At 38.8% G+C, this 26,817-nt stretch overlaps 1 protein-coding gene across 6 annotated transcripts; it reads right to left on the bottom strand.

The window, feature by feature from the left end:
• Positions 1–23,066: 23,066 nt before the first annotated feature.
• cnot8 (CCR4-NOT transcription complex, subunit 8) lies at positions 23,067–25,976 on the bottom strand. 6 transcript variants are annotated; one of them, XR_007400355.1, is made up of 8 exons: positions 25,849–25,962; positions 25,121–25,288; positions 24,791–24,984; positions 24,536–24,697; positions 24,296–24,440; positions 23,973–24,083; positions 23,686–23,879; positions 23,067–23,482 (listed from the first exon to the last, which is right to left on the bottom strand). XR_007400355.1 is itself a non-coding variant. In XM_049028351.1 (7 exons), exons 2-7 carry the CDS (start codon positions 25,235–25,237, stop codon positions 23,751–23,753), a joined length of 858 nt encoding a protein of 285 aa, XP_048884308.1. In that variant the 5' UTR covers positions 25,238–25,288; positions 25,952–25,976; the 3' UTR covers positions 23,067–23,750. The 6 variants fall into 6 exon arrangements, 4 of the variants coding, with proteins under 4 accessions (XP_048884308.1, XP_048884306.1, XP_048884305.1 ...); XR_007400356.1 differs by having other exon boundaries at positions 23,067–23,479; XM_049028351.1 differs by having other exon boundaries at positions 23,067–23,879; positions 25,952–25,976.
• Between the last annotated feature and the right edge of the window lie 841 nt (positions 25,977–26,817).

The following is a 26,817-nucleotide window of genomic DNA, read 5'->3' as shown; positions in this document are numbered from 1 at the left end:
CTTAATAAAAATGTAAATGGAAAGAAAACATTTATTTATTTATCTCTGTGTTTGTTTGTTTGTTTTACATACAATGTAGCAAGGTCCAAAATATTAGGATTCAATTATTATATTCACTCTAAGCTGTTGCCATGAGAGCTGCAGGCATTTCAGTCAACAATTCAGCAAGACGCTTGGGTTAGCTTGAGACAGAGTGATTACTGGAGTTTGTGAAGCAAACAATTCATTCAGATTTCAATAATGAATGCAAAGATTTGCATTGACAAACTATTAACATAATGATAAGACTCGGCTCTGTCTGATTCATAAAAGGACAAAAGACAAACCAAACAAATGTTTGATTTAGGAAAGCAGAAGATGCCGTTGACATCAGTTAGATATGGCCCAGTTTGTCTCTCTACCAATAATACAGCTTCATATTTTTAAATGAAACCATTAAAATGAAATACCAAAAAATATCGACTAGAACAGGGCTATTCTACAAGGAATATGATTATTATAAATGCATGCAAACATAATTTCATAGGTTCAAACATCTGTATATAGAAACATATGCAAAAATAAATCTACATTACGTTTAATGTAAGTAAAAAGACGCAGCCAACATCATGTAGTTTCCAGGTAACATTTTACTCGACGGGGCACAAATACTCCATTACTCCAAATACAATGACTCCATTACTACTGAAATACAAATTCTGAACAAATCAAGAACAAATATAATCGCTACTTGAGATAAAAGATGCATCAATTCATTAATGATGAACAAACATGAGATCAGTATTTAATTTCCGTTGTTCATGACTTGTTCCTTCAATAGTTCACAGCGGTTTACAGCATTAACAGATATAGTAACAACTATAGTAACTGCTTGAGATAAAAGATGCGTCACAATTCATTAATAACGAATTAACATAAGATCAGTATGTTACTAAGACTTAGTTTGTGGTTAATTAATACATAATTAATAATATAATACTATATTTGTGTAGTGTTACCAGTTTCCATGTAGTGCTGTTTCTCCTCACAGGTTCACACGTGAAGCCGATCCTTATCTCTCAAAACAAATTCTCTTTAGGGAAATCCATCGATGTCCTTCCAGACTAACATCTTGTGGTAACATTAATATCCTTGCTAAAAGCAATAGTGATTATAAATAGTTCATAATGAATAGAGTTTGCATTACCCTTTTGTAGGTTTTTATTTATAACTGCCTTGTTGGTGTTTCTGTGGGAATGGGATACTCACTCATGCAAAACCTGAAACCTGGTGTTAATTTCAAGGGAACAGGCAGCACTGAAGCAAAACAAGCATTATATTCACTGATGGCTCTCAGTCAACCTGTGTGTTTTTCCACGTGAGGTGAAGGGTATAACACTGTCGTGCACGTTGTACTGGTCTTTGCCAAGAGCCGTCTTTGCTGATCCAATTACACCAAGAGGACAGGATTTAGCTTAATAAAAAGCATTGTGTGATTCTCTTCTGTTACATGTAAAAATAATGAATTATGTACTTCTTTCACTCCTATATATACTTATTCAAGAATATTATTGTTACCATGCAACTGTGACATGTTTTCGTTGACATACATTTGCTTATATCTCTTACATGTGTTTTTCTTTCATTCTTGCTCAGGTACGTTGGAATTTAATACTTCAGTTACATATGCATGCATAATTATGCCATATATCCATTTGATAAGCACTTACCCGGGATCGGGGTGCAGGGATACATAATGACCATCGCTGTAAGTACCGTGCATCACTCGTCACTTGCACCGTTTTTCCAATATATAGTGTAATGCTCATCTAGTGTAATTTCTCATCTTCTTTTCACATGTTCCTTCCAAATCATGTCCTTGTTCGCAACTTGAACTTGATGCCAACAACATGTTTCAAAAACGCCGGGGCAGCGGCATGTTGCCCACTATGTTGATTCACCTCTTCTTTTAACGACATAAACGTTTGGGCACTGAGGAGACCAGCTACTGGAGTTTTGAAAGTGAAATGTTCTTCCATTTTTGGTTTAGTATTTTTCCTTTCATCGTGCGCCAAACGGGACTTTAAATTAGCATAAATGCCTTTTGTAATAAGATATAAGGTATATTTAATCTAAATTGTGCAAGTGTCTGGTGTGTTTACATTTAGAATTAGAAAAAAATCACAAACTAATTTTTCTTTGTATTTATTAGGAGAGAATTAATGTTTAGTATGTATGTATCTTTTATGAAAAGCAACATACCGCCGACAAAGTGGGAGCAGCGAAGCTCCTGGGAGGGACGGGGGCTAAGGGTCTGATTACTTGCTGAAGGGTCTTGTGAAATTACGGAGCGCTAATCCACAGAGCCACAAACCCTGCAGCACTGAGTAGCATTAACACTGCAAGGTGATACTGATAACACGCATGATCATGATACTGCCATCCATCCATTTTCTTTTCCCGCTTGCCCTGTGTAGGGAGTCTGGAGCCAATCTGGAGGCTTTGGGCACAAGGCAGGGAACAACACAGGGTGGGACGCCAACCCATCACAGGGTACACTCACACACCAGTCACTCCTAAGGGCATTTTGATAACTCCAATTAACCTCAGCATGTTTTTGGGCTGCGGGGTGAGACTGGAGTACCTGGAGGAAACCCCATGATGACACTGGGAGAACATGCAAGTCCACACGTCTCCATGGCGAAGACTCGAACCCTAGTCCCAGAGGTATGAGGCAACAGTGCTACAGTTCCATTCTAATGCAATATTTAATTAAAGCTTCTGTAATCTAGGCTTGGTTCCATTTCCAGTTCTACCATGGTAATTCCATCAAGAGCTTTTTAAAAACATTGTCTTGTGTGTGAAATACTCTTGGACTTCTTCATACCTTATGACGGTTCTTTTGTTGTCGGTAAAGCAGACTACCTATCTGCAAATGCATTACAGCATCCCCTCAAACTCTATTATGCAAATAAATTGCAACGATTGTTCGCTAAGCACAGCACTTCCAGCAAAAGCCTCTCACTCGAGAGAAAAAGGTTTGCTGTGAGATTGAATTAGGTTCTTAATCTCTGCCTCACGCTTGTCATATTTTGACATTTCTTTTCTACTATGATTCCAGTGTAGCCATGTAAAATTGATCATCCTAAATCTCACACCCTACAGTGCTATAATTCACAGTGCAGCACTTTCTTCGTGACACATAATTCTTATTCCTCTACAGAAGAGAACCAGGCAAACTTCACAGGAATGAATAACTGTCACCTTAAAAAGGAAAAACGAGGTCTGTTCATCTAAGCACTAGTGACAGTTTGGCTCACTATTTCTTTATTTTGTTTGCCAAGCTTCTTACCAACTATTTAACTAATATAGATCACTTGGGCAATGTTAGAAAATCAATTTAGAACTTGTGTAGAGCTGTAAATTTAATGTCATAATATTAAATATATCGCTTTAAGCCTTTCTATTCTTAAACATACAATACATAGGAGTAACACCTGGATCAGCAGGTTAAGGTACTGTGGTTGTGATTATAACAGAGGTTCCCACAGTGGGGGTCGTGACCAGAGTATGTTAGTAAAATTTTAGTAAAATGCTTTATTCCGCTCCTCAGCTAGTCATTGTGTTTTCTTCCTGCATGCTCCAAGTAGGTGTTGTAGGTTATTACTTGCCTGAGTTTCTGTGCGATTGTTTTAGGTGCTTTTCCTTGTGCCCCCCCCCCAGCACGTAGTTGTATATCCTGGATTAACCAGCCTCCCTTTGTTTGGCCACTCGTGGTTCCCTTCTGGTTCTGGTCTCCCTCACTGTCACAACACCACACCTCCGTCACACCCCATCGTTGTGGCACAATGACCAACTGACCCTCACAATCCCATGGCCTGGTCATATAAATGAATTTATAATTTCTCTAAATGCAATTATATTTTCTGTTTCTACTATGATACATGGTTGCATCTGCACTGAACAAATACTGATTTTCTTCCCTGTCATTATTCCGTAAACCGCATTTACATTCTATTAGGTATCATAAGTAATCTACAGATAATTTAAAGGATGCGGGAGGATGTGCGTAGGTTATATGCAAATACTATGCCATTTTATTTAAGGGACTTGAACATCTGCAGATTCTGGTATCAGCGCGGGGTCCGGGAACCGATCCCCCGTGGCCGACTGTATTTATAAAAGGTCAGTAAAAGACAAGCTGTATTTTCACAGGTGAAAAGGAGCCCATGTTCCCAAAGCTAAATACTTAAAGCTAAACATACAGTATTTAAATATGACATCCAGCTGTGTTTTTTTTCTACAATATCTAGATTGTAGGCTTTTTTTTTAACATATGGAAAAATGTGAAAGAATGAATAAGGCTTGTATCGGCCGAGCTTCGGTTTCAGATGGAAACTTCCCCAGTCAATGACGGAATGAGACCAAGTAATGCCTGAAAGGAAGAAAACCTCGGGTATTGCAGGAAAATCAAAGAAAATGACTCCAGTGAAAACTGAATGAATGAAAATGACCAGGCACATTTTCTACGCATCAGCCTATACACATCATCAACCTCACAAACCTCATTGGAACTCTGTAGCATTACAGCTTAACATGCGTATCTGGCAATTACACATTTGAATAACTAATTTAAACGCAAAATGCAATGTTCACGAATAGATCCGCGAAATATTGAAGGATGATTAGTGATAAACGCAGGCTAATCCTACCTAGAGATATAACAATGGTCTGAAACCGGCAGGATCATTGGTTAATGCATTGCACCGAAGACAGCTGAAGAGATAAAGCAGCCACTTTATTCTTCACAGTGAAGCTGAAGCAAGCTGGTCCGATTACATAGTACACTGTAAAAAGAAATCTGCTTTATTTGTGTATTCTGGTTTTCACAGTTTAGTGAAAATAAGGGAATTGTGTTTATTAAATTCTCTTTGTTGATATTATTAACTTCACGCTAAAGTAATGGTGTTAAATTTTGCCATGTCTGACAAATCAATTAAAATAATTATTACCTTCGTTATTAAGCAGAGGTTTATCAACTGAAAGAAGGGAATCATTTTTGTCTGCATATATGCAACTGTGTCACATTTGAACTGGATGAAAAAGCACAAGCAGAAATGTAAACTGCCTTCAGGAATTTGAAGTGTGCCCTGCGATGGGTTGGATGGATCCCATCCTGGGTTGTTCCCTGCCTTGCGCCCGTAGCCTCTGGGATAGAATCTGGTCCCCCGACGATCCTGAATAGGACAAGAGGTTACAGAAGATGGATGGATGGAATCTGCAGTGTCTGCGAGTGAAAGGATGAATAACAGGCTGCCTGACTCCAGACCACCACTGTGTGGCAGCAATGAAGGGCAAGCAAACTGTCAGCCATTAACGTTACAGCATGATCACCATGGGTTTGCAGTGTGGCACTAACGAAAGTCCCTTCTGCCCACTCAGGAGCTCACAGCTCCGGTTGGAAACAAGTGTCTCCATCCATCCGTCCATCTTCTGTAACCACAGGAGGTCTGGAGCCTGTGGACATAAAGCAGGGAACAACCCAAAATCGGGTGCCAACCCAACATAGGACACACAACAATTAACCCCAGCATGTTTTTGACCTGCATGGGGGAAGCCAGAGTACCCAGAGGAAACCCCACAATGACTTGGGGAGAACATGCAAACTGGAGCCATGGCGGAGACCTGAACCCTGACCCCAGGGATGTGAGACAACAGTGCTGACCACTGCAGCACCATGACACCCCTCAGACAAGCATCTATTTTCAGTAATTCAAGAGACTAAGTGAGATGCACCTCGCCTTGCCCTACTTTGCCTTGAATTACAATTAATTACATACAACACCAATGGACTCATACGGCAGTTAATTCCAAATAACAGTATGTTGGAGAAGATGGACAGCAACAGCATAAAATACAAAGGTAAGGTGTGAAGCTGAGATCGTAACAGAAGGAAATGCTCTAAAATAGGGACTGCCGGTCTTATCCAGAAAGGGCCGTTGGGTGTGCGGGTTGTCGGTGAAACTCCTTAATTAGATTACTAATTATAGGACTGAACGACTGATGAGTTCTCACTCCTGGGTTTGAAAGCTGACGTAAAGGTTACCCCAAACACCTGCATACACAGTCTTTTGCAGGTAAGACTGCCCCCCCCCCTTCTCCACAACAGCAGACATATCTCAAGCTCTCAAGCATCAGGTAAAATACACATCAAGTAGGCAGTGACATCTTGGAGTAATGAGGGTACAGTCCTACCTCCCCCCCCCCCCACACACACGCTCACACACACACACACACCACATCCCTCATCCACCCAGTTTGGGGGTGGCTATCCCTGGCAGCAGAAGGGCGACATCACAGACATAATTCCTATGATTCCTGTCCTTCACTAAATATATAATTCATTCAATTTAGAGATGCTTGTCTGCCTGACAGGATGCAAACAACGGGAAGGATTTAAATCCCTGAGCAACACTGAGCCACCACTGCAGAACACATCACAATCAATACGCATTTAACATAATCACACACCACAAAGAGAAATGTCCCAGCACCCTGACTATGATAAGTGGATTGATGGATGAATGGACGGACGGACGAACAGACGGATGGATGGAAAATATTATTTTAACCATTACCTTTATAAAATTCGTGGAGCTCCAGCATCACAACCTAAACTCTGTGTGTGTGTGTGTGTGTGTGTGTGTGTGTGCGTGTGTGTGTGCGTGTGTGTGTGTGTGTGTGTGTGTGAATGAATGAATGAGTGAATGAATGAATGAATGAATGAATGAATGAATGAAGTTGCTTTTAAACTTGAATAACTCATAAAACACTAAATTACATATTCAAATACAGATCTTCAAGATATTCAAATGTTTAGAAATTCAAATAATGTTTTCCACCAACTGTAATCAAGCACTTAGCAGATGCATCATGAATTCAGTATCACTCAATTGTAATTAAAATGGAGGCAATCAAAAATCAGGATTTAAAATGGGGGGTACATCAATTTTGATTGCACTGGTTTGATATTTTTGGCTTTCAAATAAGCAAAACAAAAGTAACATTTGAAAATGGATTATTCATTAATGAAGTGTTTTTTAATTTTATTTTATTTAACTACCTGTAGCACAAACAATTTTTGGCAAATTAGCAAGCATGGGAAAGTATGTTTACAGAACTCAACCATTACATGGAGGAGATGTTTCAGCTTCTATCAAATGTTCTAATATTTAACATCTTTACCATTTTACTTGCCAAGCCCTTCATGCAAAACCTGCTTCTAAAGTTGCTTAAATATTGAATAAAATATTCTACCATATCTGAGCCTGGCAGGTACAAGCACAACCGCTGGATTGGAGGCCTCAAAAGTTTACTAAGAAATACCCTAATTACTCAAAATGTAATATATGGTTGGTCTGAGTTATTTTTCTGAGAATTGATGCACTATATGATCATAAATAACAGATATTGTATAAGGAAAATAATATTAGGAAAAAAAACAGTTCAGTAATTTCATTTCAAGATAAAGACAAATAAAGGTTTTCTCAGTATCCTGCTATGATTGCTCTGTAATATCCAAGTGAAAACTTTTTATCTAAGTAAATGTATTTAATTAATTTATTTATTTGCTGTGCCATATGTGTACCATGTGTTCTGTGCAAAAATCTTAGGCAGTCGGAGAAAATGAGCTTCATGTGGGTGTAAAACTACGTCATTATCTGTCTGTCAAAGTGTGTCAGCTTAGCCATTTCGAAACCTCTCCTGCAAAATCACCTCAGTTTTTGACGCAACCGTGCAGCACACAAACGCATTTTTTTTGCCAAAAATATACATTCGAAATATATTTAACATTATAAAAACAAATTCCTTGTCATTATAAACAATAAAATACTAATCTGATTATTTCTCAACTCTAAATATAGTCTGGAGAACAATGTCTTTATGTTATGTTTCTGTTTCTGCTTATTTAAATATCTGAACTGCTGAAATGAGAAATACTAATGTCAAAATAAATAATAGATAAAGGAAAACAACTTGGGAATGGAAAATACTAAATCAGATAAACAAATAATCTATTTTCCTTATATGAGAAAATAAAACCCTTCAGTCTTTTATAGACATGCATGAACAGGCTCTTGCTTAGAAATGAACATTACTGGCGTAATTGTATGCTTACATTTCAGAAGTAAACTCCAAACTATCTGCATGATTTATGACTTCAGGAAAAAGCCAGCTTTGTCTGTGAATGTTTGTGTGTTTGTAATTAAATGTAGCTGTCCAAGTATTGACCAAACTTTAATTAAAAATTATTCCCGTTATTTTCATCATTTAATCCTGTAGATAAACATAGCACCATCTTTAAGATTAAATCTTTAAGCACGTAGCCAAGTCTGCGATATCAGTTTCCTCCAAGACGGTTTTTTGGCTGGGTGTAAACCAATCTACAGCTTCTGACTGTAGCCCTATCTGGTGAAGTGGCTGCCCCCCTCTTGTGGAACTTCTACTTTCATGTTTATATAATGAGCTGCCACCCCAGGAAACATCAAGAGGAAATTTTAGGCAACATCAAACACCAGCTAACAGAAAGAATATAATTTTTTTGCGACCCGCTCCATATTTTATACCTTATTGTCATCTGTTCATTTCTGGTCTGAATTTTGGTGTAAATCTGCACTGGACCAATAGCTCACTCACCTCTTACAAGGTGATTCAGTCAGATATAAATACACCAAAACGGCTACTATACTTAACAGAAGAATCGATTTATCTCTTAAAGTGCCCCCTGTATTATAAATCTTAATTGCTACAACTGCCCAGACAATAAGTGAAACACATTAAAAGTAAAATACAGCCTCAACATTAACAAAGTTTATAAATTGCTTTAATCTTCTAAGAAATGAAAGTGAGGAGACATCTCTGGTACTTCCCTAAATTTTAATAAGCTAAATGTCTATAATCTATGACCAGTCTGGCAGCAAACTGTACACTACTTTATTTCCCTTAAGTTTGACGCTGGGCGATGGCCCGTTTCGAGTGATTTTTGGTACAATGGTTTAAGACTTAGATTATACGTCAATAACAAAAAATATTTTCTCACATTTCTTATTGGTGGTATTTATATAACTCTTTAGCACTATTTAACCAAAATAATATGGTATTTTAAAAATACCCTATTTCCAGTAAGTTGGCAAGGACTGGTGACAGCTGCCAGCGCTCCCTCTGTGACGACAGTGTACGCACTGAGCAGCTGGAGAGCGCTGGCAAAGTCGGGCTGCTATCAGGCATGAGGTAGTCAGCAGGCTCTGGTGATGCAGGTCTGTCTTGGCCTTGACCCTTCTTTTTCCGCGGCTTGGTGGGGACCTGCTGCTGACCGCTAGGCCGTCTCCTCTGCTGATCACCCTGCTCCATGCGCAGTCACTTCTACTCGGCCAGCTGCTCCCACAGCTTCTCCAGGCTGCAGCATCTCTGCTCCAGAGTGCTGGTCCTGCTCACCCCTGTCCCTTCGCTCTCCAGCTTGCTATGCTCCTGGGCCAGCTGAACCTCCAAAGCATGACATGCCTCTTGGTGGCCAAGCAGCACCACTTCATAGCCGAATAACGCCACCTCCGCTGCCTCCGCTGCTTCTGGTGGTCTGTCTCGCTCCCCCAGCTGGCCAGTTCTTTGAATAGCCACTCCCAATCCTGCTGGCTATTTACAACATTCTTAGCATGTTCAGCACACTTACTGGGCTGTGCTATGTGGAGTCATCTCCTATACTCTATACACTATGTATCTTTAAAATGTTTTAGTGTATTTGGAAGCTTTTATCATGTGTTCTACTTGTATAGAAAGGTAAAATATATACTATGTTTATTAATATACTATATACTAAGACAAACCTTTGACTAACTCACGCTTAATAAAAAGAAATATGCACCTCTTCCAACTTACTTATATTATAATCTTATAACCTGTTACAACCTATTATAACCTTACCTATATTCGATTGAAAGACATACTTAGGAAGGGGTCGCATTCCTTACATACTTACATACTTAACACAACCCTGTGATGGTCATTAATAATAGATGGTTGGAACGAATCATTAGCAAGAGCATAAACCTGTAAAAAAAAAAAAAAATTACCAGTTATATCTTGTTTATAAATGCCTGGATGAGCCTAAAACACAAATAAACACCGTATGCTAAGTTACTTGTAGAAGAAAATGTCTCTTGTAAATGGTTTTAGCTTGGTGTAGAATCTCCAGTGCCTTCAATATATAAATAGCTCATTTGTCTGAAGTAATTACAAAGAAGTCTTCCCTCCTTGAGGTCTAGGAATTGAGAACAGATTGAAAGGGTTGGAAAAGATCCCATTATTTAACACTCTGCTTCCTCACGGTGCTGAAATGCTGTTGGGATTCCATCTCCCTGTCCCCATTTCCCCAGGCTATTCCAACAAAAGCAAAAAGGAGAGAAGCCTGCAGAATGCATAAGAAGGCAGTGGACACAATAATAAGAACCCAGGAGAGATAAAACTGAGCAGCCACAACATCACCTTGTGCTGTTACCTGATGCTTTGTGATCGATATCTTTGTAGATGATGTTTTATTGAGCCCCACCTCCTACTCACCTGTCACTGTTGTCTGTCTCCGTCTCGGTCATGTTTGTTACTACACACAGTTCCTGCTGCTGATAGATCCTACCCTAGAGCTTCAACAGAAGGGAAAGCTGAGTCACAATCTGCTCAGGATGGGGGGTATCTCAGTCCCATGACAGTAGCTGGTGCAAGAAGACAGCAAATTTAATGTTTTGGTGTTTGAAGTTAGTTGGTATACATTCCGAGGGAACAATTATAATTATTCACCCCATGACTTTTTTGTGGGCTGTATTGATAGACTGATAGAAAAATGCCCATCAGATTTTTATTTGTTTGTTGTGCAAGGTAATACAATATGCAGTGTCCTCCTAAAATGTATCCAGAAGCATAATAGTAGTAAAATTGTTCACTATCAGAGAAACACTAAGTGTAAAGGGATATGTGACATTCTGTTGGACCACTAAAAGCTCTGGAATAATGATTCATAGACAAATGAGTTTTGAATAGAATTCATATAACAATCTAATTGTTTTCCATTTGCAATGTCTTTAAGAAGTTCAATCCATTCAAATCACAAATCAAATACCACACTATTTTGATTTGCAGAAAATCAGTTTTAGGTCTAAGTCACACATTTAAAGCTGTAGCACTGAAACTTTTTAGCTAATACTATACTTTTTGATATAAAATGCTCTACATTTATGATTTAAACTTTTCAAACTATAATAACAGCAATAGCAATAGCAGCTATAACATTTTATGGAATAAATGTTCCTACTGATGTCCTTTATAAGCCGGTTAAACTGACAAATGCCTCCTTGATAATCATCATAAAGTTTTGCTTGATCCTTGTATGTACCTGCTTTAGATCACTGTTCAATAAGCTGCTACATTGTATAGATTTTTGAATAAAAGTAAGGAAAATTCCGGAAACTTTTGGAACACCTGATTTTTAAATGTTTAAAGGAATAGAATGCAGAACTTTTTTAAATTCTTTTAAAAAAAAATGAATAAACAATAATCACAATGATAATAATAATTTGTATCGTGACGGTAACAGGGCCATCCAGTGTGTCCCAGAAAAACGCCTGATTTACTTTATAGTTTTATCAACTTTATTTTTGTGCTATTTCTTGGGCTGTTTGTTGAGCTGAATTTAAGCAATGAGCGCAGAAACCAAGAAATAGACAATGTTACGTTCTGCACGGTAAGCTGTAGATTTCTCGAGGAATTGAAAAGATGAGGATTAGTCAGTGATTTGGGCAGGTTAGATGGCATTTTCCTAAATGAGTGAAAACGCTACGCTGAAGCTGCAGGTGAGTGAGTCTCACACACAACCGGCAGCTGCTGACAGCTTCACTCGTTTGAATTAGCATTTTCTTTTTCTTTTGCCAGTGGATCTTTAGAATTTTGTCTTGGTCCAACTTCTAAATAATGAGCCATCTGCAGATATGCTAAGGAAAAACTCAGGCATATATTTCGTCGAGTTGTATTTTTCTGCCAAAGTAGCTGGGAGATTCTGTATAATGTAAATTGTGTTTGAATATGTAAATAAATTCTAGCAATTTAAAATTTTTAAAGTTTATACTATATACTGAAGAAGAATCTTATAGAGCCATTTAGGGACTTGGGGAATGTGTGCACTGCCAGCTCACAAAGTAATGTTTTAAATATAAAGAATGTAAAATATAGAAATGACATTAAGAGTAATAATTTCTCCATAACGATAAAACAGCTTTTGTCCTACACATACCGTGAGCATCAGTGGTTGCGCTGTTTCGCGATTTATTCGTATTGTTTGTAGGTGCTGGCAGGTCAGAAACTGGACAGTGCCTGTTTCTGCAGTGAACAAAAAGACTCTCCAGTGACAAACAGTGTGATCATAAAAGCCTGTTATAACACTGTTTCAGTGTGATCATAAAGGTCTTTTATAACACTGTTTCAGAAGGTGCCTGGAATTTTCATGTGTGTGATCTGCAACTCTACAAGAAACGGTTTGTAGAACAAATTATTTTATCTTTATCGCAAATAAATGATTCGGCCTCAGAATTAGTAAGAAATCTGTAACAAATTTTTTAAAATTTCTCGCATACAGACGAGAATTATGACAAACCGTTATGGCATTTCACTGTGTTGATGTAACATCACTCGTCTTTTTCCCATTGACTGGTGAGCATTGTGGGCTGTAGCTAGATCATGATGGTGTGTGCGAAAAGCAATGTTACGATGATAGAAACATCGCATTTTGTTAGTAATCAGGGGTCATATAACCATTAATTCACAAGAGCCTCTTTACATTTACAGGATACAATGTACTGTATAACATCAAACAGAACAAAATGTTGGTGATTAGCATGCTTAGGTCAAAGAACTCTTTATCCTAGCTGTGTATTCTTGCCATTTCAAGACAATCTTTTAGTTGATGCTGTTAATATGTAGTTTATCATCTATATAGGAACTGCAACAAGCTTTATTAGTGTCAGTGAACTTAATCAGCTCATTTTGTGTTCCAAGAGCCTGAGTCTGTCCCAGCTCTCATTACCTGTCACTCAAATTAATTAGCCAGTAAGATTCATTTGAAGATTTCCATAAGAGAACAGCTCTCGAACTCTTCCACGTTAATGTTCAAAGTCCTAACAGCAGTCATCTATCTCACACCTAAGTCATGCCTTCGCTCAGTAATTGCAGCCACTGAAGGACAATGAAAAGTTTCAGTTACGGATCCCAGTTTTATGCACAATAAAATCTCACTTAGACTAAGCAGCGTGTCATTAGAACTATCTTTAGCAAAGGAGCTTATGGCACTGGCAGGTTACATGGGGCTGGGCGCTGGGCTTACGCAGACAAAGAACATGAGGGGGATCGTTCCACAACACAGGGAGGCTTTAGCTCAATGAATGCGTCTCAGCCCTCTGCTGCCTGAGCTTCTCCAGAAGACCTGTGAGGGATCTGCAGGTAGAGGAAGGCCCTGCTGCCCCAAGTCACCTCTAGCTTTCCAGCACAGCCTCTTTGGACCTGTAGTGTGAACAGAATATGCAGCTGGGTCAATGTGGTAGAGGAACAGCTAGTTTAGGCCTGAGTCTGGATTGATTTAGAAATCATTAAATATGGGTAGGAAAATATTTGTCAATGAAAATTAATTTTAATTAATTACACCTTCATTGACGTACGGAATTCCCCCCCCCCCCCCCCCCCACTGTTTTACGAAATGCACTATATAAAAATGATTTGAATTGAATTGAATTGAATTGAATTGAATTGATTTGAATTGAATTGAATTGAATTGAATTAATTTGAATTGATTTGAATTGAAATATCAATTATGCTTCTTTGTGTAGCATATTTAATGCTAAATATCCCTGGGAAGGTTCAGTGTCTTTCAAAGGTACAACTACTTCTAGGTGCACAAACAGATTGATGTCTCTTTTAACCTATACTGTGAATTTTAAAAAAAGCCCTTGGTCTCGTGTTTCAGTAACAGGGGCAGTAATAATATCTCTTTTTATATGTGCACATTTGCATAATTTTATCTAATCTATTCCTCTGAAAGTGGGATCCATTGATTTTCTGATAATCTCCGCTTCCTTGGTATGAAATCGAGAGCCATCTGTCAAAAAATTACAACAGAGCATCACCTGTGTTTCAGTTTATCCCACATCTCAGAGGATAGAAATATGACCGTCTTTATACATACTGTAAGTATGCTAATTTCAGAGTTTCAATATGAAAAATATGGGACAGATAAACGAGCCAAACGGAGATGATATGCTCTGCTTATTCAGACAGTCTTGTTATAATTCATAAGGCATTTTCTGGTCTGGCATTTCAGGTTCATCTCTCAATTACAAACCTCACAAATGTGTCTTAGACAAATAAAATTATATTCCAGAGAATTACATAAAAATATTCTCACAAATGAGACGGACCTAGAGGACCAGTAACATACAGTTTCCTTCCTAAGAAAGGAAGAAAAAATACCTGGAGTGTCCATTTTTGGTTCCACACAGCAGGATAATGATAAAAACTGAAAAACTGAAATTGGTGAATATCAAACCTTTGGCTTCCTTGGGACCTGTATCACGAAGCTTGTCAGATTTAATGTAGTCGGTGCTAAATGTAAGTGAACCAATATAAAGTCCATTTAAATGAGGAACCTTAAATCTGACAGGTTATCCAGCTAAGCAAGAATTCTGGCTCCATGATACAGTCACCTGTTTATTTAGTTACACTGCAAGAACCATTTGTACCAAGTGATATATCACCATAATATGATTTATACTTCCTGGGTCTTTTAATGGTTCTGAAATAGCGGACCCTAGCAAAACATTTGTTACAGTCTATTGACTGAGTGGTTCTGTTCTGGTCTTAAAGTCCATGTGTAGAACACATGGTTTAGTGAAAACATTCTTATGTATTTATTGTCACTTATTGCAAAGGTATGCATTAAATTTGCATTTGAATTAGGTGGAAAAAATGCTTCACACAGAAAATAAAATCCATTTCATTTTAATTCAGTAATTTCAATTTAATTAATTTTTTATAGATCACCTCCTGACATGCCTGCTCTAAAGCTCTTAACAAATATTTAGCAAGAACGTTGGAACAAAATTAAGAACAGGGGTGAACATCATTTTGTGCCAGTTGTTTAAATGATTCAGTCATTTGTGATTTGAGTTTAAATCTTTAAAAAGACTTAAACTAAAAAAGAACATTTTGATCTCTGGAGCCTCGCAATTGTAATTAGTATGACTACTACAGTTAACTCCTTAACTCCTACCATCTACATGCTTCTCCTTCTACATCTTCTACTGCTGCTCAAATACCCTCATTAAACACTGAAAAGTATATGTTACCCAGATGGAACTACACAGGCATGGAACGTTTGTAGATGTCATACGCCAAGTACACGTTCAGCATTTCTGCGATAATTAACTAACTTAAATACAGCTCTGATCTGCAAATGTAAGATGAATGTTACCGTCATTTATTCTTGTGCCTGGCTGAGTACTGCCTCTTCGACAGCCAGTCACAAGAAAATAGTACAGTTTCATGGATCCTACCTGACAAATTCTTCTCTGTTTGTTTGCCTTTAGTTATTATGTTTATACACTTTGTGTATAATAGTGTCCCAGCCTCTGTCCCATGTACCATGCCTGCTAAACACAATAAAAATAATAATAAATAGAAACATTTATTTTACTGCCTCACCTCCACAACACAGCAACATTAAACATATCAGTACAATATTCAACATAATGAATAACTGAATTGCTTACTTTATTATGCTATGTGTATGCAGAATGAATTTTACTTATTATGAACTGAGGGATTACTGCCAATTCAATTATTATGTGACTAATCTGGGTAACGTTAATTTTTATTTATGTAATTATTCATTTGTTTATTTATTGTTTATTGTTTGTTGATAGTCCATCTGCTGTAGGCTTGGATTCATTTGCACAATTGCTTTACATTAACTCTGCATTGTACTAAGGGCTGAATTTAAAGGTTCTCACATTACCATAGCTAGCTACAAGACAATGTCAGTAAATTAAATAACAATTCTCTGGCAGTAACGTGTCTGGATCTGAAGCTGTGAGATGGCAATTATGCAGATAGCAAAAATATTTCAATATTGTCCATTGAGCTGAAGTACTCCTTCGGTACTGTGTCTCTTGTGAGAATCCCTGTGTACTGCCGGTTTGACTTTGTGTGGAAGGAGCAGTTGCTAGAGGAGTCCGAAATGAGGCACATTGCCTGCATTGTGAGGGAGCGTCAGTTACGGCATGTGGCATTCGAAATGTCCACTCGCCCACTTTGTAGTCCACTATATAATGAATCAGCCATTTTGTAGTGCTTTTCGAATTCTCCGCTGCAAGTTTCATTCACTATATACTGCACTATGAAACTGGCGAGAGGCACACCAAAATGCAGTGTACTGAAGCTGTACCCTATATCGGTCAAGCTATCATGCATTGCAGCTTGTCACATATGTCGGAACCATATTTGAGATGCTTTGCTCAGTATGAACTGTAACCATGTTATATGAGCCATAACAGGAGTGCCAGGGTTACTGGTACCTTAAAAATAGATGGTTATTTTGATCTATTTGACTGCTTTACATGGGTAATGTTAATTCACAATTAATACAGTATATTAAAGATTAGTATGAAATACAGACACTCCTCTGCTTGTGAACGAGATATGTTCCAAATGGCTGTTTGTAACTTGAAATGTTCGTAAGTCGTCATTCAACATCATTTTAAGGGTATGCACAAGTACAAAGTACTAGGATGCTGGGAGTACGCACGCTATGCTGGGAGTACGCACGCTACGCTGCTGCGCGGCGGGAGTAGCAGTCAGAAGTCTTAGTAGGTGGAATTGCCGTGCAGATAAAAAAAAAATGTATTGCGGACAGGAAATGGGAGCCCAACAACCACAATTTGGACTTACAGTCCCCTTCGTTCGTATGTCTGAAAGTTTGTAAGTAGAGGAGTGTCTGTACCAGCACACTTACATAGGTGGATACAGTGTAGTCAAGTATGTTATAAATAAAGTTTAATGTGCACAGATTTGTTTTGTGAAGTTCTGTTTTATTTTCATTTCATCATTGTGAAGACACACATTAATCACAACGTGTACTTATCCAGAAATAGTAACATTGGTGTCCATGTTCTGGCATTTGTTTATGCGACAGATAAAACAATTACGAATATCTGGCACATAATTATGTACCAGTGTAGCATCCTTGTAGCATCTGAAATGTATCAACTTCCGTTTGCCCTTATGTGAGTGAGTGAGTGAGTGAGTGAGTGAGGTGGATATTTCAAACAGCATATGTAATTTGCATTATTATCATTTAAAGCAATCTTGCTATCTTTCGAAAGTGTTTTTGTACCATATTATCTTTTAGATCTAAATCTTGATATGGAACAAAATGGAAAGTGCCTGGCTTGTAGGGTCAAGGCAGGCAGGAAATACTTTAGTCTACCTTTCCACCATATACCATATATTTCCACATACGTAATATCTTAATCTAGAGTCAAGACATGCGCCCTCATTTTTATCAGACAAGGAAGACTGGCTTTGAACGCAAGGGCAGTTGTACACACAGGACAGTTATGAATGAGGATTCATCTTGGAAAGTGACTTTTGCTCTGGGTGCTAAATTATGCCTGAATAATGTCTTACCTATTTTTATCTCCACCTGTGAGCAATCAAATGTACCATTTTGATTAATAAACGAATCGATAAAACACTGAACACATTACAGTGGAGAATAAAAATGGAAAATCCATTTAAAATGCTTTACAGCTTGTGTTTGTGTGCTTCTGTATTCCAGTGGAGCAGTTGCTTTTTGTCTCCCCATGAGCATTACCACAGCAAGCAAGGACCAATAGTGCCGGACATTTTATAGATTCTAGATCAATTCTGCAGTGCTGCACCTTTCCCCATAGTGACTAGTTATGGCACTGAGAAAATTGTGTTATCAAAACTTAAATGTTGTATTCTAATTATCTTAATCATATTAGTCACTTGATGTTCTGAGTTTGTGAAAGCACATTATCTCCTGTTCATGAGTATCATGGAACTGCAAGCTCTTTATAAGGGTTTAACCTATTTCAGACCCTGTGAAATAAAAGCAACTTTTTTCGCCGAGAATCCATTGAGAAACATTTTTAATATTGTCTTTTTTTCAGTTAGATTTCTGCTGAATTCTTTAACAGTTGTGATCCATTTAAGAGGCAGCAGGAATCAAAGCCAGGTTCTAGAACAGCTCAGTCTCTTATGGTTACATGTCTCACAAAGGTAAGGGTCATTCCATCCATCCATCCATCCATCCATCTATCCATTTTCTGTAACTGCTTATCTTATTCAGAGTCACGGGGACATCCAAAGTCATTCTGGAACTTTTAATTACAGGTATTTTAAGAATGTTGAGACAATAAGAATTGTTATTACTACCTGCAGTACATGTAGATGGTTATAAGGAATAAAAAGTAAATGATCCAGTTATGAATACCATACTATGTATTACTCATGATAAATAGCTTACCATTTCACTTAATTGATACCCACTAATAATTACAACAATGCTTCATTATGCAAATGTGGGAAGACTTGAAAGCATCATTTGATGTGTTGCATGTTAGGGTGCCTTTCCCAGTCCTACCAGCCAGCATGTACTATATACTATGTGATGCATGTTAGTGCACCTTTCCCAGTCCTACCAGCAGGCATGTACTATATACTATGTGATGCATGTTAGTGCACCTTTCCCAGTCCTACCAGCAGGCATGTACTATATACTATGTGATGCATGTTAGTGCACCTTTCCCAGTCCTACCAGCCAGCATGTACTATATACTATGTGACGCATGCCTGCCTCGTGCCCATAGCTTCCGGTATAGGCTCCGGACTGCCCGTGACCCAGAAGTATGAGCGGTTTGGAAAATGGCTGAATGGATGATTCATCTGCACATGATTCCAGCAGTAGTTCTACGGGGGGGAGGCAGTGCCCCTGTGACAACATGCCTGCCCCCAACCCCGTGGGCCCCTAATTACTATTATTACTATTATTTAAATTTATTTAAATATATGGGCTACACATTTGTGCGCTGGGAACAGGTGAAACACAAACATAAGCACATTCTTTGGTGGACTCAACGCAGGTGCACTGAGTGGTGGAGTCGCTTCAGTTGTTAAAAAGCAAAATTAATGACAAAAAAAAACTTGTGGAAGCAAGTCTACACAACAAATCAGAGTGAGTTACATATTTGTAAAAACTGTAAAGTGCATAAATAACGTATCGGTTTTCAAAATTGTCTTTTGCTTCTTAATGCTTGAAATGTAGTACTAATCTAATACTTGGAGGACATTATGGTCAAATGCATCTGGCCCCCCTAACAGAGCGACTGGCCCCAGTTTGCCCCCCCCCCCCCCCCCCCCAAGTTGAAATGGTGTTGGACCGCCACCGCAAGACTTGGAAGTCTTGACTGGAACGGGGAAGGAGGTTGCAGGAATCCCATAAGCACTGATTTGCCCTAACAAGTTACATGTTTGGACTGATCTGTATTCAAAGCCACAGCTGCTTAAAGGGCCCTAAAGGTACCAGCAGAGACAAACCATATACCGGGCAAGGTCACCTGAGCTAATGCATTCACGCTCAGTAGCATTACCATTGCCGAACCACAGAACATACGGCAATATTGGTTGTGCCATTCATTCCCGAGAAAAATAAGATTCTGAAGGCTTCGTGAGGGCAGTTGGAAGGAGACCGACCATGACAGGTGATGGTCTTCGCTGTGGCTTTTTTAATGATCTAAAGATGCTGTATGATGAACGGAAAAATCAGTCAGTAGGGTGCAGTTCGTATCAGTCATCATTCAGCACATCAAACACTCTTATTTTATGTTTGCCCTTGGTTAGGGCAGATGAGCCTCATGCTTGGATAATGTGGCTACAGCGATAGGTTATTGATAATAAATTATTCCAATCAATGCTGTCATGGTCTGAATCTGTCCATTTCACAAAGTATGCAATGATGATGATTACACACATTAGAATGTCATCTATTTCACTATTAAAATATGCCAAGATCTGCGTGTATTGTGTTTTGCAGTTGGCATCCAGTTGATAATCCTGTAAGCAGTATAGGCTCAATAGTGACACCCAGTGCAAAACATACAGTTTTACAAAAACACCCATTCATACATTGTTTCACTTTTGTTGACTTTCCTATATATATTTTAAAATATTGCAGTGCGAATCAATAATATTAATAAAGTGCCCGTCTTCCAAACATGTATCCAGTACAGACTGAAACTTGTGTCAGAAGCACAAAAAAGCAGGATCAGTATTAGTACATCCATCCTTTTTTGCAAAATGCTTATCCCACTGGGGGTCCAGAGCCTATCCTGGAAGCAAAGGGCATGAGGCAGGGAACAACCCAGGATGGGGGGCCAGCCCATCACAGGGCACACTCACACACCATTCACTCTCACATGCACACCTACGGGCAATTTTGCAACTCCAAGTAGCCTCAGCATGTTTTTGGATTGCGGGGGGGAAACTGGAGTACCTGGAGGAAATCCCATGACAAGGGGGGAAGATGCAAACTCCACACACATGTGACCCAGGTGGGGACGTGAACCTGGGTCCCAGAGGTGTGAGGCAACAGTGATAACCACTGCACCACCATGCCACCCCCATAATAGTTCATATAACTTTAAAAAGTCCAACATTAGAAAAAAACTTTATTTTTTTAACCACACACTCTGTGACCCAATGAAAATGGTGCCATGGACCCACTTTTGATTTGCGACCCAGCAGTTGAGAAACGGTGATTTAGAAATTAAAATGTAGTCAAAGTGCCATAGTACAGAAGTCTGAATAGAGGCAGCGATCCGCACGTGGTCCATGAATGCAGTAATGTCACTACTGCAGGTGAAACAAAAACGTAGATGCATAAACTCTGTAGAAAAATGTACAGGAGAAAAAACACAGCTGCAGTTTCAGACGGAGCACGGCAGGATTGTAGGACCCACTCCATACCGGAGCAGACAGTTTGTGGAGGTGACGCCCTGCACTCTGGCACGGCCGATGCTGCAAGCTGTCGCAGACTACAAGATCCCCTCCTTTGGTGCAGTCATCACAAGATTCTTGGCTGTGTTCACCGTGCACCGTAGCTGGGAGATAAATTGCTGGATGATGGCAACATATCCTGCAGATATAAGCCCCACTTGCTGATTTAATTCTCATTATAGAGGAGAGTGTCTCTCCTTCAGATGTTCTGCATTAACCTAGAATATATGATGTAGGATTTCACCTTGGAGCACGCAGACTGTGGAGGAATTAAACAAAACATTCAAATTGGCACAGACGTGCAAGATTACTTTTTTAGGCAAAGTTGATGGACGACAACCTGTTGAAGAACAAATATCAGAGTAGATTTCTGATGCCACATTTTGAAGTAATCCCTGGCATTTTTCGTTATAATTTGTAGTATGTTCCTTCATGCCTTTCGTAGTTGGGAGTCTGGCATCCATGACTGGAAAAGCTATAACTGCTGTATATATGGAAAGGCTGAACATCATTTTGGAGCACTGAGATTTAAACATGCTGTTGTATCCATCCACCTATCTTCTTCCATATGTGCTTTTTCAGTACAGGGTCATACTGAGCCTGGAGTTTCTCAAAGGAAGTACAGAGCAGGATGCTTAGAACAGTGTCCCCCAACCCAGTCCTTGGGGACCTCCCCAGACGGTCCACGTTTTTTGCTCCCTCCCAAACAATCCACATTTTTGCTCCTTCCCAGCTCCCAGTACAGCAAAAATTGAGACTGTCTGGAGGGTCCCTGAAAACGAGGTTAAGAAACACTGACTTAGAACACCATGGAAGGAATAGTAGTCCATCACAGGGCACATTGACACAAAATGGGCAATTTAGAGATACCTAAGCACATTATTTTGAAATGTGGAAGGAATGCAAGAGAAAGAACAGGGAAAACACCTATCGCCCGAGTCACAAAGCACGGTGGTGGGAATCAAACTGCAGCCCTGGGTGTGTGAAGTTGCAGTGCCCCCCAGCACTGCTCCACATCATTCCAGATTTAACTGAGAATTCTAAGGGTACTAAAATATTTCATACTAAACGTCAGTGTACATTTGGGATTTTCACCTGGGAGGTACAGTATCTTTATAAGCAAGCCTTTCAGCAGAGGGGACGAAATATTTGACTAAAATGCATTTCTTGGAGTTACTCCACACATATCAACATAGGAAAATATAATGTTGCTATGTTATGTAGTATAGCGTTTGTAATGAAAAAAACACAGGTGTGCGTGCCTATGAAACGTAGAATATCTAAATTTTCTTTCTTTAAACCATAATACATGCTGTCACTTGGGTAATTAGCAAAGCTTTGTCATTTGTTTATTGTTCTTCTTCTTTATGCAGGGCCTGACAGAGGAACCATATAACAACATTTCAAAAAAGTGACACCGAACGTTTGTCTTGCTTTGTTAGGAGTGTGAGCGCTGTGTTCAAGTGATGCATAACAGCAACTACAATCCTAATTATTCATACTTAACATGAACGGGTGTCATTTTAAAAGGATCGTTTCCTAGTTTTACATGGGCAACAAATATTTAGACATGTTCATAAAATAAATGTCGTTACTGCACCAAAAGTCAAGATTCTCGTCTCAGACATGAGATTATGCAAATTCTTAAGGAAGTGTTTGTAGTATCACTGCAGATCTACATAATAAGACCTTGCTGTATAACTGCAATTTTATCTGAGAGAGTTATTGCCAAAATCCAACGTAAACTTCAAAACATTTTTCCAGGAACACATAACAAAACATATATAGTCACAGGGCTCATTAAACAATTTATATTCAAGCTTTAAATGTGCCCATTTTTTAAATAATTCTGAAGGGCTTGTCTAGTGGTTTGTCATGGGAGAAAAGTGGCCAAGACAGGATACAATACTAAACTGCAACAATTTCATACAAAACACTTTAATATACAACTGTTTAAAACAATGGAATTTAAAACAATAGTGAACAACTTAAAAGCAAAAGGAACAAAGAATGAGATGTTCTTGAATACTCCAAGTTGCCATAAGTCAACTTATCTTCATCCCTCAGAAGAAAATGGTAAAACATGCCACATTCTTTGAAATTTTACATTTTAATATACATACCTTTCCAGCATAATTTAAAATATTACAATTTCTACAAAGAAGTGTACAATTATCTATGAATCCATATGAATCCCTGAACCAGGTGAAATGGTCAAGAACAACTTTAAGCAACACAACAGGTTTTGGATAAGAGATTAAGCAGGTTAAAATGCTAATTTTTATTAGCTGCATTCAGATATGCTGGTCCCATATTCTCAAATTTGGCTGGATTTCTGCTGTAAAACACATATAAAAGTAATAAATGGCGTTACAATGGTTTGGCGTCAGAATTGTCAAAGATTTAAATGGCAACATATTTCAATGGGGGGTGGGGGGGGTCAGTTAGCAACAGGGTTCTGTTTTATGTATACCAATGCTCTTGTACAGAAATTTATGGTTTTGTGCCGGTAAGAAATATTTACTCAAATATATACTCAACATAGCTGCTGGTAGAGATAAAACAGGTGCATCCATTGATGGGTGCTCTTCTCTTGATTCCTTTGGTCAGTGTTTGTTGTTACTGTCCTCTTGAGAAACATTGGAGATGCCATTCTGGTTTTGAGAAGATCCAGACCCCAAGCCGTACAACCGGCCACAGTACTTTGCATCGTCGATGTTGTCTTCAAAGAACAACTGGGGGGAAAACAAACGTTACCACTGTGATTAGACTGAACTCTTGGAGCCTTGCTTTGTATGGCAATGCAATGGCAATTACTTTTTAAATACCTCTTTCATGCGGAAGAAGGCCATCCCAGTCAATAAGGAATCAGAGCCAGCTTGGTGTTGCCGCCCAATTCTCTTCAGTTCCAGCTGGTCAGCGACCTCCTGAAGGCCACCCTGAATATCAAGTTGGTAAATAATAGTTTTATGACATCATCTATAAGCACTGCGTTAAGCATTTCTTCCTTACGCGTCATTTTCACATTTCCAGCCGTGTTCGGCTTTCGAAAAGCACCTAATGCTGTCATTTCAATCAGGTGTTAGTCTTTCTATATGAATAACGAAGCAATTCTACTAGGCAACTCCAACACGAAGGAAGATCAACTAACCTTAAGATTCTTGCAGCTTTTCATTAAATATTTCACATCATAAATCGCTGGGAAAAACAGGTTGAGAATCTGGAAGAATTCGTGTTCCTCCTCCGGCAGTCGAGCGTCAGTGAGGAGTTTTACCAGGTAACCAAAATCATAGCCACTGCAAATTCAAATGCCACGCGTTAGTGTCCAAAAACACTTTCAAAGGATGGTGTATGACTTTGGTTTCAAAAGGAGTAACACTCCGCTTGCTACCTGTGAAAAGACAGCCACTTCACATTTTCACACAACACCAAGCCAGATGTCATTAGTAGCTCTGCAAAGTACAGCGTATCAATTCCTTCTTCCTCATGCTTTTTGAACTGAAGTCCAGAGTTCTGGAGTAAATCAATTGAGTCCTGGGAATACATATCCTCTCTGAAAGACAGGACAAAGCATGTGAGTGTGCATACATATTATTCACATACACTTCACTTTGCACTACTTTGCCCAGTAGCAGACTGTACATACGTCAGATTGAATTTGAAGTTGAACTGCCATGTTGTCGTCCCAGGCGGATAATCTCCATCCTCGTTCATAAAGGTCAATCCCAGCTGGATTATTTTCAGAAGGTCCACATTGCAACGCAAAAGCTGGTACTGGTAATCAACAGTACTGCGAAATTCCCCAATAGGCCTAACCACCACTCCTGGGAACTCTGTATCCTGAAATCACGCAATTAAAGCAGGCCAATGAAAGGCAATAGCTGCAGGTTAGGTTGTTATTGGTAGAATAACATTTCACGTAAGAAAAAAAAACAGCAAAATCTAAACATTTGAGTTTATTGAAGATCAGGGTTACCATGGCAATGTAGTTGTAACTTTGAATAATCTGTCGGATCTTCCTCATTTCTTCCTCCACATTGCTCGCCCATACTTCGCAGATAATTTGACTGGTATCTGCAAGTGCGGCTGGCATTTTGCACAAATTAGTTAACGACTGAAAATCCTGCAGAACTTCTTCGGCAGTCTGTCATGAAGAGAAAATAGTGGCTTACGTTAAAGCCCGGTAAATCAGAAGTAACCAGCTCACCGCGCATTTTCAGCAACATAGCTCAACTCAATCGTTACGGCAGATACAAACCACTAAGCAAAAGATAAACAAATGCCTGACAATGCAGGTGACCAAGTGACCTGCGGCAGCTAAAATCCCATAAAGCTCACGCTTGCCTAAATCTATCGGTTGCACAGGTAGACAAAATACATACAAGCATCATGCAACTAGAAAGCAATACATAATTAGTTAACAAAACTGGAAACTTAAACGTCCATTAAAAGTTCTTGACCACAATAAAACAGATTTCCTAAAGATAAAGTTTACGTACTTTTATAAGCAATAAATAGGAAGCAAATATCATTAATGTAACAACAAAACCACATACTTATAGAACAATTAAGCAGTAGCGTCAATAATTCTGAAATAATAGCTAAAATCTTAGCTAAGTCTTAACGACCTTAAAATATATCGAGCAAAATATATCGCTACAATAACTGGTTCTTGTTTAGCAAGCACGGTAAAAATAGACTTACAAACCGTATTCGCATATGCCTATAAAGCTGTCTGATAATGATATTTTCCCAAGTTTTTGTTTAAATTTCTCCGCTGTCTACCGGAAGTCGAAAGGACACTTACGCATGCGCTCTGACGCTCAACCCATGAACCCACGACGGCAGCACGTCACCTTACGTCACACGCTTTTTAGCGCACGTTTTAGGCAGCGCTAGTGTATATGCTGCATTAGGTGTACTGATTTTTATAAACATGTGTATGTAACAAGGTTGTGTTTAGTATTTATATAATTATACAAAAAATCCTTCATGGCTCATTCAGTGTTTAATTCTTGGGTTAATCTGATGAATGAAACTACATTTCCCACTATGCCGCTTCTCCTATATTATCCGCTTGCGTCATTTCTCTCTTACCGCTGGTTATTTCGCGGGAAGAGGTTAGAGCGTGGGCTCTACTTCGCCTAATAATCTATAGTTAAATAAAGGCATATTGGATATAAGAAATGAACACGATGCACACTTCTTATGCATTTATGTTGTACATGTGTACAGGTGAGCTGAGCTGTTTTGGGAATGACATGTAGTTTTGTTAAATCCATCAGCTAATAAACGGACTACGGCGAATGTATAACAGCGGCGATGAAGCGGCTCTTCTCTCCCCCTGCACCCACCCACCAGTGAAACCATAAAACCCAACGCAGAGAGAACTGTAAAGACTTTTGCCCTTTTATTAATCGGTCTCACCGCACGGCCGGTTACATATACACGGTATAAATGTTAACACAACATCTGTGATATTAAGTAACTGAAGAGTGGTTGCCGATTAATGTAGAGTTGCAGTTTTGTGCGTTTGACAAAATAGGTTAAATTTATATAAAATTTTATTTCTAATACGTGCAGTGCCTTATTTGTGCGTTGTCTTATTTTTTGTTGTATCTGTTGGTGTTCTTTGTCTATATCATATATATTGTTCTATATCATATATATATA

The sequence above is a fragment of the Brienomyrus brachyistius genome, chromosome 10 (genome assembly GCF_023856365.1).
Source record: "Brienomyrus brachyistius isolate T26 chromosome 10, BBRACH_0.4, whole genome shotgun sequence".
NCBI classification, from domain to species: Eukaryota; Metazoa; Chordata; class Actinopteri; order Osteoglossiformes; family Mormyridae; genus Brienomyrus; species Brienomyrus brachyistius.
Note: the sequence above shows the minus strand (reverse complement) of the source record. Positions and strands in the feature narration are given on the sequence as shown.